Raw genomic sequence first — 15,316 nt, forward strand, 5'->3', positions numbered from 1 at the left:
GTTATGGGCATATTATGTTTACGTTGTCAATCCAAATAAGTATCATTCATATGGGCTAAATGGGAGAATGTTAAAATATGTCCCACATGAAAGGGTAATATGGACATTATTTTGACTTAATGAGCTAAGGTGGTTATTGGCTTTGGAACAGAGATACACGGTTACTTAATTAGTGAGAGATAATAGGGGAAGTTATTTTCCTATCTACCTACTTTTATGGGAAGTAGGATAACTATTTGTTTTTTTGTACGTAGGAATTGTGTCCCTTTACTCATATTTTCATTTTATCAGATTTTCCCATACATTCTTGTGAAGCAAAGAAAATGGGTTAAGTGAGAGAAATAATTTCCACAAGTTTTCTTCAAGAAGGAGATCTCATTATGGTTAATTCCGGTATGTTTTACGAAATATTTATTTTCGCATAAAAGATAATTATGTGATTTTCATGATAGTTAAATATTCGTATTTCAGTAAATTAAATTTTACAAAGAAAGGAAGGGATGGTTGACAAAGGGATCTAGTCTTCTTTCATTTAAATTTTGGATTTTACTTTGAAATGAGCAATCAAATTTTGACGCTACTTTAAATTCTACGAAGGCATCTTTCTTGTACACTATAATTATGAGTTCTAGGTTTAGGGGCTTTTAGAAGTCACAGATTAGCAAAACAAGTAGTTGGGAAGAGTACTAGCATACAAACTAAGAACAGAAATAAAGCCATTTGAAATATAGTTTGAAGATTAGTGAAACATTTACAATCAGAGCCAACAACTCTTTTAATTCATCATGCATCAATCACACCAATTATATGTAAGAAAAAGTAGTACTCCTTTTTTTTTTTTTTTTTTTCCTTAAGTGCAAGATTGAGATAAACTTTACCTAGTTCTTCTTCAAAAAACCTTTGACCCTATCTATGCTACCTCAAAATGATCAATAGGGACCTTTGCACTCTCATTCCTTGCAAAAAATCAAACTCCATTGCAAACATTTGCAATGTATGCTCCAGCCTCCATTAAATCTAGGACTAAGAGCAGCACGTATTTGAGAGTAAAATGAAGGTTCACAATTCATTTTTAGCTTTCTTAGATAAACTTGAAAAACCTGAATATGATCCTTGATATAAAGTTTGTCAGTTGCAGTTTGATAATCAAACTGGCCAAGCCTCGACAAGGATTTTTCCAAAATGTCAGGCCTATTAGTGCAAGTAAGTACAAGTCCAGATGTGGTTCCATACTCATCCATTTCTACAAGCAATTGATTGAGAGTACTTTCATGCTCATCATTACCACGTGAGAAACCTTCATAGACCCTAGCCCAAACAATTGCATCAATCTCATTAATATATATGATTACGAATAATTCTATTGCCACTTTAAATAATATTCTTATCATTGTTGCCAAACACAAATAAAAATTATAATTCTTTTAAGGCCAACAAGATAAAAACAAAAATAAAATCTGACCAAGATATAGATAGAAAATGGACTCCAGTTTCACCTATAGTTGCCTTTGCAACAAGCTTCTTCCTAATGCCTAGAGGACCTACAAGCAGTGCAACTTTTGGAATTCTTGCTCCCAACTCATCTTTCTTTGGATTCTTTTTTTTTTAATAAGTAATAAGATATTCTGTTTAGCCTCATTACACCCAACTACACCTGTAAAATATACCTATGTGTCTCAAGTGAACTGGTTCCAAGAATTGTTGAGGTTTGCACCAACTTATTGCTTTGAAAAACCCTTTGGGGGTCTTGGTGGAATAGGTGGCCATAGAATATTTAATATAGGAAAAACTAACTATACAAAACTGGATAATAATGCAAAAAACAAGGTTAGCCCTGTTTTCATTACTTTGCTTTGGGTTATTATACTACTTTTGTCACAGTAATATCAACATGCAATTTAATACAGTTCATTAGCACCACTGTCCCATTTTGAATCTTTGATGTCCTATATGGTACCCAGGTACAACTCTTTTTTCACTTTTAATAGAAACGTGATCACCAGACCATGTTCAAGTTTATTTTGAACTCTTACAAACTAATTTGAGCAATGCATCAACCAGTGGAAGAAAAGTTACAAAGTAGAAAATAATAAAATGCAAGCGAAACACATCAGGAATCATAATTAATTTATCCTTATTAGGAATGCCGAAACCAAAGAGATTCAAGACCATAAAGTTTCCATCTTCACCAAATAAATAATCTTTAAATATTCAAGACCCTAGCAGGACGACATGAGAGACAAGTAGATGCCAGACCAAAAGAAAGCATTTACTAAATATTAATCATTAGGCGGAAGCTAGACTCCAAATGTACATCATTGAAACTTCAAACACCAAACTTACTAACGCATTTCTTTTTACATGGAAGAAAGTATGAAGGCATCGACATTCTGGCTATTACATAGTGCAATTGTGATAAAATAAATTGAAAAAATCTTGTAGCCATATGGCAAGTCACCAAAGGTAGCAAAGTAAGACAACCTATGTATATATTAGAAACCAATACATCAACTGCTACAAGAGTGCGGAAAACTTACGACCTGATTCTGATCATTAGGATCGGCAAAATGTGATGAAAAGATAGAAATGAATTGATTTCTAATGGGTTGAGTGAGTTGCGGAGCACATTCCCCAAGAAAAAGAAAAATAACATCAATAGACTGTAATTGATACTTAAGAATCTAAATTAAAACTTAAAATTGAAAATTGAAAAAAGTGACCAACCCTAGGGTTTGTGAAGACGGAATTGAATTTCGACAAGTATGAATTCAAAACGAGCTACTTCCCATTTCAACCGGATGTCACATAACCTCTCAAAAGCCCTAACCTGCTATCGACAAATGCACGCATTTTCGGTTAAGTGCAAGAGCAATTTATTCGGTAACATAATCCTCTCACCGGTAATTAAATTCAGCACAGCCAAAAAATTATATATCTAATTAATCATTAGAAGAGGTATAAAAACTCGTTTAAAAAATTGACTAAGGCGTGGCCGTTTTATATGTGTAGCGAGCCAAGCTACGCATAGCATCTACTTATTGAGAAGATCATTTGTATGGACGATCAGGACATGAATTGGAAAAGAGTAACGGATTGATGAGAATGTTTTTGGAATTTTATTGACGCTCCGGATATTGAAATTATAATTGGAACCAACTTCTTCCCCGTCTGAGTTCCGAAGCTAAGAAGGGGAAAAGCCGAAAAGGTAAACTTGGGAGTGATAGACATTGGAGACCGTTGTCAATTATAGATTTCCTAGTTTCTTCCCTTTCAATTATTGGAACGTTCACATTGAGATTTAAAACTAGATGGGCCCAGGGAATGAAATTGGTTTGATGTGGGCTTTTAGGGTCCGCTTCTTACAGCTCAATATTATACTGATCCTCGTGAAGTTCAAGTTGTTCAACCTGCAAAGGAAGGAAATGGGAAAAAAGGATAATGGTGGTTTCCAAATTAAGGAATGCTATGTGTAGTTGTAAATAGGACTGTATAGGAATCGATAGAACGGGCCGGAACCAATGGAGAATCGATCGGGATGCGGTGAGAATTTAAAGAAATCGACACTGGTCTTATTCGATTTGGTTCAAACTGATGAATCGGTTGATATAAAATTTATAGATATTTTAAGTAAAATGACTCCGTTTAATACACCAAATGACGTCGTTTTTAATTTTGGTTTAATCTTTCTCCCTGTCTTCTCTTCTTCTTCATTTTAATTTTTTTTCTCTCTTTTTCTCCTCTCTACGACAACAGCAGTACATCTCGCCATCTCTCTCTCTCTCTCTCTCTCTCTCTCTCTCTCATATCGCGACGTCGAGCCATCTCCTTCTCTCATCGCACGATCGCAACTTTGCTGATTCGAAACTCCATTTCTCAGTTTCCAGCTACTCGTGATGCTGAAGGGAAATCGATAAGTGACCAGGATCACACCAAAACCGACATCGCCGGTTTTCTCCTCCTTTACCGGCCGGTTTCGGTCAGTTCTATCACTGTGTAGTAGCTGTCGATGCAATTTTGGCGTTGGACCGAAATTGCACCGATACCATTAGTTTACGATCCTAGTTGTAAAGTACATAAGTATTGCGCAATCTTTTTTTAAAAAAAGTGGGATCTATTAATTAATTTTTTCTGTGAATAGTGAATCCCGTATTTACTCATATTTTTCAAAAAGATTCGCTTGTGCACTTTGCAATTGCAAATATCATTTCTTTTCCAAATTAGACCTGTTATAGGGATTGATGCATCGGGTTGATAATACATTTTATCTGATTTTTATTTAATATTTTTAAAAGAAAAGACAAAATGCACTATCGGCAATATGCATCAGTCTGATAAATAATTTCCTTCTAAATTAGCCACAAAATTAGTGGAAGAAATAGAATAAATAAAGTGTAATATTTCCTTCAGCATGCTCTCGTTATCTCAAGATATAATTATAAATGATTAGAAAAATATTATGTTTAATTGTCTCTCAATTATTTGTTGTAACATTAAATTAAGGAGGTTAAAAGAACGAAAAATAATCGTTTCATAAATAAATAAAAAGCTCAACAAGTTAAAGTCTTACATAATCATGCTGCATATTTGCTAAGTTGATCATACATTAAGTAAAAAAAAAAAATTATTATATCATGTGTTTTTGTTAAAAAGTGATCAAACGAGATCAACGAATTATTTATTATCATAATTAATCAATGTGACAAGAGATGTTGCAAGACTTGTAGATTTTCTAATGACACTACAATCGACACATTTTATGTTTTTTGCAACAAATTTAGGTGACGCAAAAAGTTATTTTCTTGTAGTGTGGGGGCAAGACATAACTTATACTTTTTCTCATTAATTTGTAGTAGATACTTTCTCTCATTAATTTGTGTATCTACTATGTACTCACTTGCAATTTCTCCTCAATCCAATTATTGTTATCCTTTGATTTAATATCCCTATATATATATATATGTCTTTATTTTATCACGTTAATTCTTTTCGAGTACCCAAGGTTGTATTTGGTAATTTACTTGTAAGTATTTTTAACATTTCAAACATTTGGTAAGGGTGGAAAATCAAGGTAAAGGTAAAGTTTTAACTTATCAAATGAAGATAAGACCTTGATTGGATGTTGGGCTGAGTTGAGATGAGTTGAGTTCTTTATATATGAATAGTAGTGAGTTGAGATGGTAGAGTGAATTTTGTGGGACTCACTTAAGATGAGTTTAGATGTGTTTTGATGTTAAGATGTGTTTAGATGTATTTATGAAAATGTGTTTAGATATATTTATAGAAAGTTGAAAATGATTGTGGGTCCTGCGTGTAAAGAGGTGTTGAGCTGAAAAGATTGTTGGTCCTACGTGCAAAGAGATTTTGAGTTGAGATGAGTTTAGTGATTTGGATAAGTTTAGAGAGTGAGATGAGAATTTTGGTTTTAGATGAAAATTTAAAATATTATTTTTTAATATTATTATTGTTTTGAAATTTAAAAAAGTTGAATTAGAATTTGAAAAAGTTGAATTATTTATTATATTTTTTGTGAAAATTTAGAAAAAATTATAATGATGTGATGAGAATTTTATATCTCATCACATGCTCCAAACTTGCCTGAGTTGAGTGTTTGGATGTTAAACTCAGTTTAAAATTAAATTGATTTCAGTTCAGTTCACATTCCAAACGGGACCTTAGATTCTTGTAGTCTCCTTGTATAGGAAATACCATTTTCCACATTCTTTTTCTCGTCCCCCACCAGCTACCCCAGCTCGTCCTTACCTCTTACCTCATTCCTATCTTCATTTCCTCTACACTCTACTAAATAAGGGAAAATATATAAGGAATTAAAATAATTTTTACCATATTTGTTTTTCTTATTTTATTTATATAGAAACCAAATACACCTAAACCTTCATATATTATTTTAAGTGAACCTGCTGTTTTGTTAATTTCATTCATCTATTTGATAAAATATTAAATTCAATTCAATAGTACTGTAAATTAAGGGTTGTAGCAACTGGCTTTAGTACATGACTAACCTTCATGTGTAGCCTCGTCATGTCTCGCAAAAGATTGTGATCTTAAAAAAATGACAAAGTGGTGGCAATAGGAAGAAGTGTCACGATCGATACTTGTCCTTCTTACTTCTTACTATATATAGTGATGCTTTTGATGTGCCCCTGGCCCTCCCTTGAAAAGCTCATTGAAGAGGGTGGGATCAACTTTCAAATACCAACAACAATTAGAAATACAAGTACATAATTACCTAGTTGGGGCTAATCTAGGGTTTTCTAATTTAAATAATTATCTATGTAGGGAGCCAAAGTTGCACTAGAGAGCATGGACGGCACAAGATTTTACCACATCTATTAATCTTGAGAATTCTAGTTGTTGATAGTACATCTTCGCAAGTTGGAAAAAGGGGGAAAAGATGGCAAGAGTACAAATTGCCCAAGGTGGACAACGATCGATTAGTTGAGGTGAGGCATATAGCCCTTACTCGGTTGTTGGATTAAGTAAAAAAGTGGAGGGAAGATGAACCAAATGTTGGGTTTCATGTGGAGCCTAGTTTTGTTGATGTGTTGGCCCAATTGAATGACTCGACCCAATAAGGATGTGTTATAGTTTTTTAGCGGATTTTCAATGAGACTTGGGCCAAGGAGCACAAGCTTGAGTCGATAGGTCTGAGGCAACGTCCTCGAGGAAAATTTATGGCATTGTTTGTGGTCAGAAAAAGTGTCAGGCAAAAAGTTTATACTTGACGTTCGTGTGACAGGTAGCTCGAGCGAAACTCAAACAGAAAGTTCGCTCAAGTCTCGCTCGACATGTAGCTCGAGTGAGCATTGAGCAAAGATCTCACTCGAGGCATGCTCAATACTTTACTTGAGTGAATAATGCAAAAAAATAAAAATTATTGTTTCTGTCGTGTGATACTATAAATATATATTTAATGAACAGTGAGATTTCGCCGCAAAGTATATTTTGTGATTCTTTAACATAATAAAATTCTTTGCATCTCTGTGGGCGTAGGCACGTTGTTGAAACATGTAAATTTCATGTCGTGTGATTGATCATTTGCTTGTATTTGCTTTCACTTGTTTGTCATCACTGTGTACATGTTTTCATAACACAAGGCATGATGAGATGTTTGATCGCGTTGATGATCTTTTGATTGTTACTAACGGATCCAGTTAGAAGAGTCTTGAAGCTTCAGTCATGGCTTTGATTTCAACATATGATCACAAGCATTCTAGCTAACTAGCTAGACAATTAACCCACAAAAAGTGTTTTTCGTATTCAGAAGGTAGCCTAGTCTAGCAGTAGGAGGCAATTAGTGGTTCAACCCACGGGTTTTGTGGAAGGGTCATTTTCTATCTGCACATACTTGTGGCCACCTTTTGATCTAATGGTTGAGTGAAGATGGCTTATGATCTTTGAAGCACACCTGAGAAAAGCAGGGGAAAAAGTTTGCATGTCGTAAGGCTAGATTATTAGTGTAGTAGTATCGGTGTTGAATCCTTCAGAAAAAAAGTCTTTGAACTAATGAATCAAGATTTTTCCAATTTTTTGTCGGGAGAATCTAATGCATGTCTATCAAAGGAAGAAATGGATTTTTGGTCTAAAATAAGTTTAAGACAAATATAGATTATTAAATTTACATCTTTTCATCAGTTTAATTTTTTGAGATTAGTGATAAATTGCATGTAGTGTATATCAGAGAAAGGTTCTGTGTGAATTCCAACTCTATATTTTATCACATTTAATCAAATATTCCACGAATGGTAAAGAAAAATATACATAATTGAGCAATTCTATAGATAACTGTGATATGCATAAATGCAACGTAATTGCTTTAAAAAAAATGAGATTCACTATTAAAAAATTAATTTTTTTATGTAAATTTTATGTTTATTTATTTTTTTTCAAAACGATTATACGATAATTATACAATTTATAATTATAAATATCTTTTCTTTAAATAATCTATTCGATCTTTCTTTCAGCTTAATTAAACTTTTTAGGTTAGTAGTGACTGACAAATATTTATGCAGAGAATAGAGGAATTGAACGGGGTAAGGGGATTAAAATATAATGCCGCCGAAAGTTGCCCAAGAAAAATACGAGCCGTCTTTTATTATGAGGCCTTATTTGTTTAGGAGCCGTCTCTTAGGGGCCTTGGGCGCATGCAGTGCTCTCTTCATCAAAATTTCTGATCTCATAAAGTAGGCTTATTTTCATCTTGGAAATATGCAAAAATTCTATAAATAAAGAAGAAGTAATAGTAGATGGTGGGATCGAATTTCAGATACAAACGACTATATATATATTATATGTATAAAGACAACTATTTCTTCCACAAGATCCATTTTAATACAACTTAATAAAGTCAAAATAAACTAAATAAAAAAAAAGGATAAATAAATTATTCCTTGCTTTATATAATAACGGCTATAAAAAAGTGCATATATATATATATATATTATTATCCTAACATAATGTCTTGTACCTAAACCGAAATTATTAAATACACATATTGGAAAGCAAACCATGCAGAAAGGTTTAATATTGGGTTCATTTCCACCCATGCATACACCTAATATGCCTAGCTAGAAGCCTATATCAAAACATGTACGTAGCAGAATAAGCAGGACACCAAGACAGAGAATCAGAAGGTGAAGTACTTGGAGTAGGTGATGAACGGTAAGAGGAGCAAGAAGAGGAGTTTGAGGATGCAATATTATTAATATTATTGTTGGGAGGATTTCTAATCATGAATGGCACCATATCTTGAAGCAACCCTTGTGTGGCCATTCCTTCTTGATGATTTGGGCCCCATGAATACAGATGATCTCGTGGGCAGACTACCTCAGATGGGCTTACTACATGAGCTAGTTGATGCGCAGTAGTAGTAGTAAGATCTGATGGAGGGCTCTGATCTAGATGATGATATTGATGGTCCTGTGCTTCCTCATGAGGTTGTTGGGTTTCTTGGTCTTGTGCTTTTGAGGTTGTCTTCTTGGACTTCTTGATTGTTGGAGTACTGGGAGCTGGAGCTTGGTTTTGGCCATTCAAGAAGTATGGGAAAGCAAAGTGTAAGTGGAGCCCTTCGTAGGTGATGATGAGTGTCTCTGGGTCCTCCAAGGACCTCTCTACCTGCTTCTTTGCACTGCATCTTGGATTTGTACACCTATAGTAGCTTCTGTATTCCATCAAGAACACAAAGAAGATAACAAGTGATTTGTAATTCTTATTCTAATCATGTGATAGAGTTCTTAAAATCTTAACAATTATTTCATGATCGGATTGAAATATTCTTAGGCTGAGTTTGGTAAATCAAATTTTCTCAGACTATTTATAGATCATTTGAAATCACTTCAATATCTAAATGTAGGCTTAAAGTCTGGTGAAACATACGTCCAGATACCTTATAAAGTTGTAAATATGAAATTTTAAGGGAGTTTTTCAAATTTTGGGGCTGAAGCTGCCTGATCCCAAGCATTTTGAACGTACATCGACTCAAATTGCTGAAGTCATGAACTCATTACATCTCACCAGTTATCCGGGTAATAAATTCTTTCCTAGCTAGCTAGCCATTTAATTTTCATTATGAATCACTTAGAGGCCTGTTTAGGTGAAGCAAAAATTAGAAAAGGCGTGCCATATTCGGAGAAAAACGTCTGAAATAAGGACATTCCCTTTATCATCCACCACCGACCTATTCCTTTTATTGAATGTGCTAAAAGAAATTAGGCAAAAAAGGGGCACTGAATTGACAATGAAAATGACAGTAATAGCTTTTATTTAGTAATTTTTTCTGCATAATTCCAATTTATTATTGAATAAAAGTAATTTTCTAACACGTCACATGAAAAAGTATTTTCTTTCTGAGCATTATATCATGAACAAAACCAAAAAGGGTAATAATGTTACATCACATGTACTTTGGCCATGGTGATCGATCATTCTCTTTAGGAATAGAAAATGGTCTAATAACACAAATTAATTGCCCCAATATCTTTCACAGATCGAAATCCAAGTTCATGACAAGACTTTGTAGCTAGTAGTTTTATGAGCCTCAATGCAAATTATGATCAGAAAAAGACTGCCTAGTTTGGCCACAACATATATCATCTTATTCAATTTTATTTTTATTTTTTTAAAATGAAAACCCAGAAGCTGAATCACTTACGTAATTCTCGACATTTTTTTATCCGTTTGGCGGCCAAGAAAATGACAAGGAAAATAGAAGCAGGAAAAAATTTACGTACCTAGGATTAGGACTATTCTTAATGGCTTTCTGTCCGTATTTCCTCCATTTATATCCGTCATCAGCTATCACATTGCCGTAATTCTTGATTCTAAGAGTGTACTTGTGCTCAACCTTGTTTATACCTCTTTCCAACAAAGATGCTCTGCAACAGACAGCATATTATAAGTAAACATATTAAAACGATACCCAAAAACTCCATAATTTTACAGCCATGCATCCAACTTTTATTTTAAAAAAAGGGTTCTAAAGCGAGTTCAAATTAACCTGGCTTGTGATGAAAGTTCTTGGTGGGGCTGATCCTCCGAGGTGGTCAATGACAATACATTCTCAATATCTTCAATTGTTGGCCCGGAATAGGCATTGGAGATGAGCCTGTTAATATCCTCTTCGTGCTGATGATCTGGATCATCATGAGTAGTACTGCGAGTGTAGGGTTCCTTAGTACTACTACCGATCTTCTCTGCAGGTAGCACAAAGAAAGGAGACTGATTGTCTAAAAGCTCTCTAACCAGCTCGTCTTCCAACCTATCTGTCGTCCACATAGCCGCCATTACTTCCTCCATTGCTATCTCTATAGGATAAGCACCAAAGTCAACCTTGCAATAATATTCGATCAAGAAGAATAGGTACAAAATTCTAACTGTCAAAAGCAAGATGATCAAGATCAGGGGCTAGCTAGCTAGCTTATAATGAGATATAAAAGATGGAGAGAGGCCGGAGACTTGTGGAGCAGATATATATTGAAGGAGGAGAGTCGATTAATGTGAGATATGTCTACGTGTTTGTCTCTTGACTTTAAAGTAAGAGTCGGTGTGTTTCTGTTTTGTATGTATTCGACTTTGACTTTAAAGTTCAGAATTCCATCCGTGTCAAACAGTAACATCAATCGTTTGTTTATGTACTGTCCAGTGGGGCAAACCCCCCCACCCCAAAAAAAATGATATTGCTCATGGAAATTCTTTGCATATTATATACATGAAGCTGGGTAAGTTTGGTAATTAAGTTCTTTGCCAAATAGATATATTTTAAAATAACCCTAGGGCTTTGCAAAGGGTGCATGAGTCCAAAAGTTGCAGATATGATAATATTGTTGAAATAATATTTATATCATCATGTAGATGTGCTGTCAATTTTATTTTATTTTTATTTAAAATAATATAGCTGTTAGCTGCTACTTTGTTTCATTCTCTGTATTTTCATGCAGTGTGTCTTTGTCTTCTTATTTGGTTCGAATGGTATAGATGCATTAAGGTGGACCAAAGCCACCTGATCCACGACCAGATCATTAAACCATAGCAAAGGTCAACCACTAAAGAAAGTTTAGGAAAAAAGTAAGCTAGGGCCAGATACAGTTTTAAAAGCTGGTATGCAAGTCTCACGTACCGTTCTTTTTGAGAAAACTAGAGTCAACCATTTAAAAAATAAATATTCTCATCATGTGAATAGTGCCATAGATTTATCTAATTTTTTTGAAATGGATTGTGCAGAATATAATTAAACATATATAAAAATATGCACTTAAATTAATACATCTAAGAAATTAATAAGCATACTTTGAAGTTGGAATATACGTATCTGCGACTAGAACTACGATTGAAAGTATTTAATCACTAAATAGTAAACAGTACCCACCCCACCCAGTTAATGTTTTAAAAAAGAAACTAATTAAAAGCATAGCCTGGACATATGTAGCACCTTGACAAGATGAGGATTCGCTATCGATCCCAGAAATGGACGTACAATTATCAAAATTTGCAGTGAATTTATTAGGGCGCCCATCCACTCTGTTAATTATATATATGCAACCATAATGCATGCATGCATGTATGCATGGAGAAATTCTTTTTTACTTTTACAATTCTATCTTCATGAGCATGCATGGATTTAATTATCAATATGCAGGGGGGTGGTTGCTTCAAAGTTAGGGAACTTTCGTGAGGGCTTTGACTTTGTGAATCCTAGAAAACCGCGAGCTAGCAAGATAGGATGCCCTCTTGCGTAAGGACAAGCGGAGTTGACTGTCAGAGTGGGCTTAGGTTAGCTGCTGAGCCGTCGCTTAGCGAAGTTGGCACAGGTTAAAATAGTACTGCCCTCACCCTCCAAAAAAATGTCAACCCTGCTAGCTCTACGTGGGGGCCAAGTGGCTCGTGAATGGGGGCGGCGCGTGTGTGAGAAGAGGGGTCCCACATGGTGTCGAGGATCACGTGTGTGGGGGGATGGGGGGGTTGGAGCTGTCCACGTCGATGGATGGAAGGAGCCGGCCCCATGCATGCATGCAGTTGGCACGAGAAGCGACGGTGCAAGTTGTGCAACTACACAATCGGGTCTTTTAAGGCACAAACAAAAAAGGGGTGCGCAGGGGCATGCAAGGGCTAAGATCGATCGTACATGGGACCGTAATCCCTTTGGAATTTTTGGGGTATTTCACTGTTGCTTAGAGGCATTTTCCTCCTGCCTCATGGCTCCTAGCTTTGGCATCTTCGAAAATAGACTACATCAGCAATATGAAGCATGCATTCATCGACTCTTCGATCTCTTTCCTTCTAAATATTTAAACATATGTCAAAGGGTGTTGTCCCTATTGACACTAACAATTCAGTTACACTAGCTGGTTACTTTACACAACTACTTGTTGTAGTAGTAGTAGTAGTAGTAGTAGTAGTAGTAGAATAAAAAGCATCGATCTAGGGAGTCCATTTCGTTAGGCTATACGTCACCATTTTGTTTGTATTTCCATAAAATTTTTTCCTTTTGTCAATAGTTTGACCTAGTGTAATTTTTTCACGCTTATCCTATGTATAAATATAAATAAATATATATATATATATATATATTAAATTACACGTTATTAAAAGTTCTTCACCAATTTCGAATCATTCTCCATGCAAATGGATATTAATATAGATTATACATCATTTATAATGCCGACCAGTCAACAAGATCTGATTGCACATCTATAATTTTTTTTTTTTCCAAATCAAATCGTGTTATATCGATAGTGCAGAGAATGTATACATGTTCGGCCTCCATAGTACCTTATGAACACAAATTTATATTTTTCTTTGCCTTGTTCATTTTTTCACTACAAGAAAAGGGTTCTATTCCTTTTATTTAGAATTTGACGCAAAAGAAATCGTTGCTAAAGCAATAAATGCCTTAGTCTAATCCCTTTAGTAACGACTTTTTGTGTTATTACAATGGTTATATCCATCGTAATTGTCAAAATATGATCCGTTGATTCCATCCCTAAGTAATTTTTGTATTGTAACGGCAAATTAGGTCTTAGATAAGGTGCTGATGAGTGAGCAAAAGTACACTCTAAATATCTTATTATTGGACTAAAATACTAAAATGTGAATAAAAATCATAAGAATTAATGTATATTCTTAAATTAAATTTCTATTTACGTTGGGATACTCCTAAACAGTTTTTTTATGTTTAATTTCAAAGTTTATAAAAGAGCAATTCAAGCCCAGTCAAGTTCAAAGGAGAACATTCATGGAGTTTGAGAGCAATTTGAAAGAAAAGAAAAAAAATCACAAAATGAAATCACAAGAAGTCTAAGTCTGAAATCTTCTAGGAGACAGTCTGGACATATTTTAATTTTTTGATTGTATCCTTTTACTCACATATCGGATTGATGTGATTCTTAATGCATTAAAAAGCTATCTTAAAGGGCTATAATTCTGTCTCTAATAAGGATTTCCAAATTCGACCTCCTAAAGTGCGTACGTGGCTGTCAAGATAAGTCCTAAAATTTAGGCGATTTTTTTATACGAAAATTAAGAGGACATTAGGGTTTCTTTCCTACCCTATATAAGTATATCATTAGCACGAAATAGAGGGAGAGGAGGCACAAGAGGCAGATCTGAAAAGAGGATAAAATCACTTCCATGGCCACCGTTCGCTTCAGTTTTCTCTGAAAATTTTTGCTGTCCAGAATATTTATGGGTAACTAAATTCTCAAGTAGGGTTAGGGATGAACTTGCACATTAGATGGTATTTCTAATTTATTTTTAATTCATGTATCAGATTTTCAATTGCTAAAACTCTTTTGTTTTATCATTCTCAATTCATCGTTGATGTTTTCTTCTCTAAATAATCATAGAATTTATTCTGTTTATGGATTCAGTCATGCTTTTTCTATTGAATGAATTAGTTCTTTGATAATGTTTGGATCAATTATTTATCTATATTGATTTAGTTTTTTACTGCAATATCGCTCCCTGAATATATTTTAAAAGTGGTGAATAGTTTTTCAAATGGTTAAATTTGATTTAATCTTGATTTATAAATCTATACTTTCTGATTGAGAATTTCGTAAATTGAGTTCCTAATTGAGTTATTCAATAAATTAAGAACAATTAAAATATCGGATTTGTGCAAGGGATTCCCGATGTTCTACTGTTCGTCAAATTTGAGTACTTTTTTCTTTAATCACTTTGCTTCACTTTAATTTACATTTAAAATTAATCTTTTTTCTCCATTACTTATTTAATATTTTTCTTTAGTTTCTTTATTCATCTTGTTATTCTTTTAATTTGTCTCTCTGTGGAATCGACACTCCAAAACTGTGCTACAACTACCGCATTATTCTTTGGGCGTAATCAAATTTTGGCACCGTTGCTGGGGAGACGATAGAAGAATTGTGAGATAATTTTTCTTTTCAACAGTTTGTAAAGACGGTATCTTCGTTCCCTCTTTTAGCTTGCTGCATCTTTTTTTTTTATTTTCTTTTTCTTTTCGTAGTTTGTTTTAGCGTTGCATTTTTCTCTACCTTGCATGCACAGGTATAGAGTCGTCTTGGGTCAGTTTGCTTGTAGACCTATGTTAGAGTCAGAGTTTAATTTTTCCAATAATTTGTTTGATAATTCTTCTAATTCTGAGAAAATGAGTGAACAAGAAAATCAACTCACTAGGACCCTTCAGGATTACCTCCGCCCTACACGCACAGCCACACCATCATGCATCATGTTTCTAGCTAATATTCGCCAATTGGATTTTAAAACAGGGATGATACAGTTACTCCCTACTTTTCATGGCTTGGAAAATGAAAATCCATAT

At 34.3% G+C, this 15,316-nt stretch overlaps 1 protein-coding gene and 1 pseudogene across 1 annotated transcript; both read right to left on the reverse strand.

The window, feature by feature from the left end:
* Window positions 1–721: 721 nt before the first annotated feature.
* Window positions 722–6,041, reverse strand: LOC122277077 (annotated as a pseudogene).
* Window positions 6,042–8,396: 2,355 nt separating this feature from the next.
* On the reverse strand, window positions 8,397–11,042 carry LOC122275584 (probable WRKY transcription factor 49). Its single transcript, XM_043084700.1, has 3 exons — window positions 10,517–11,042; window positions 10,251–10,394; window positions 8,397–9,181 (listed from the first exon to the last, which is right to left on the reverse strand). Exons 1-3 carry the CDS (start codon window positions 10,813–10,815, stop codon window positions 8,602–8,604), a joined length of 1,023 nt encoding a protein of 340 aa, XP_042940634.1. The 5' UTR covers window positions 10,816–11,042; the 3' UTR covers window positions 8,397–8,601.
* Window positions 11,043–15,316: the final 4,274 nt, after the last annotated feature.

Source organism: Carya illinoinensis, chromosome 9 (genome assembly GCF_018687715.1).
Source record: "Carya illinoinensis cultivar Pawnee chromosome 9, C.illinoinensisPawnee_v1, whole genome shotgun sequence".
In the NCBI taxonomy this organism is placed as follows: domain Eukaryota; kingdom Viridiplantae; phylum Streptophyta; class Magnoliopsida; order Fagales; family Juglandaceae; genus Carya; species Carya illinoinensis.

What these genes read in the sequence shown, in the direction of transcription:
- LOC122275584 (XM_043084700.1), bottom strand. Translation starts at nt 10,815, where the DNA reads ATGGAGGAAGTAATGGCGGCTATGTGGACGACAGATAGGTTGGAAGAC. An exon ending in GAACTTTCATCACAAGCCAG is followed by an intron (nt 10,395 to 10,516) that starts GTTAATTTGAAC and finishes TGTCTGTTGCAG; the next exon opens with AGCATCTTTGTTGGAAAGAG. An exon ending in AAGAATAGTCCTAATCCTAG is followed by an intron (nt 9,182 to 10,250) that starts GTACGTAAATTT and finishes GATGGAATACAG; the next exon opens with AAGCTACTATAGGTGTACAA.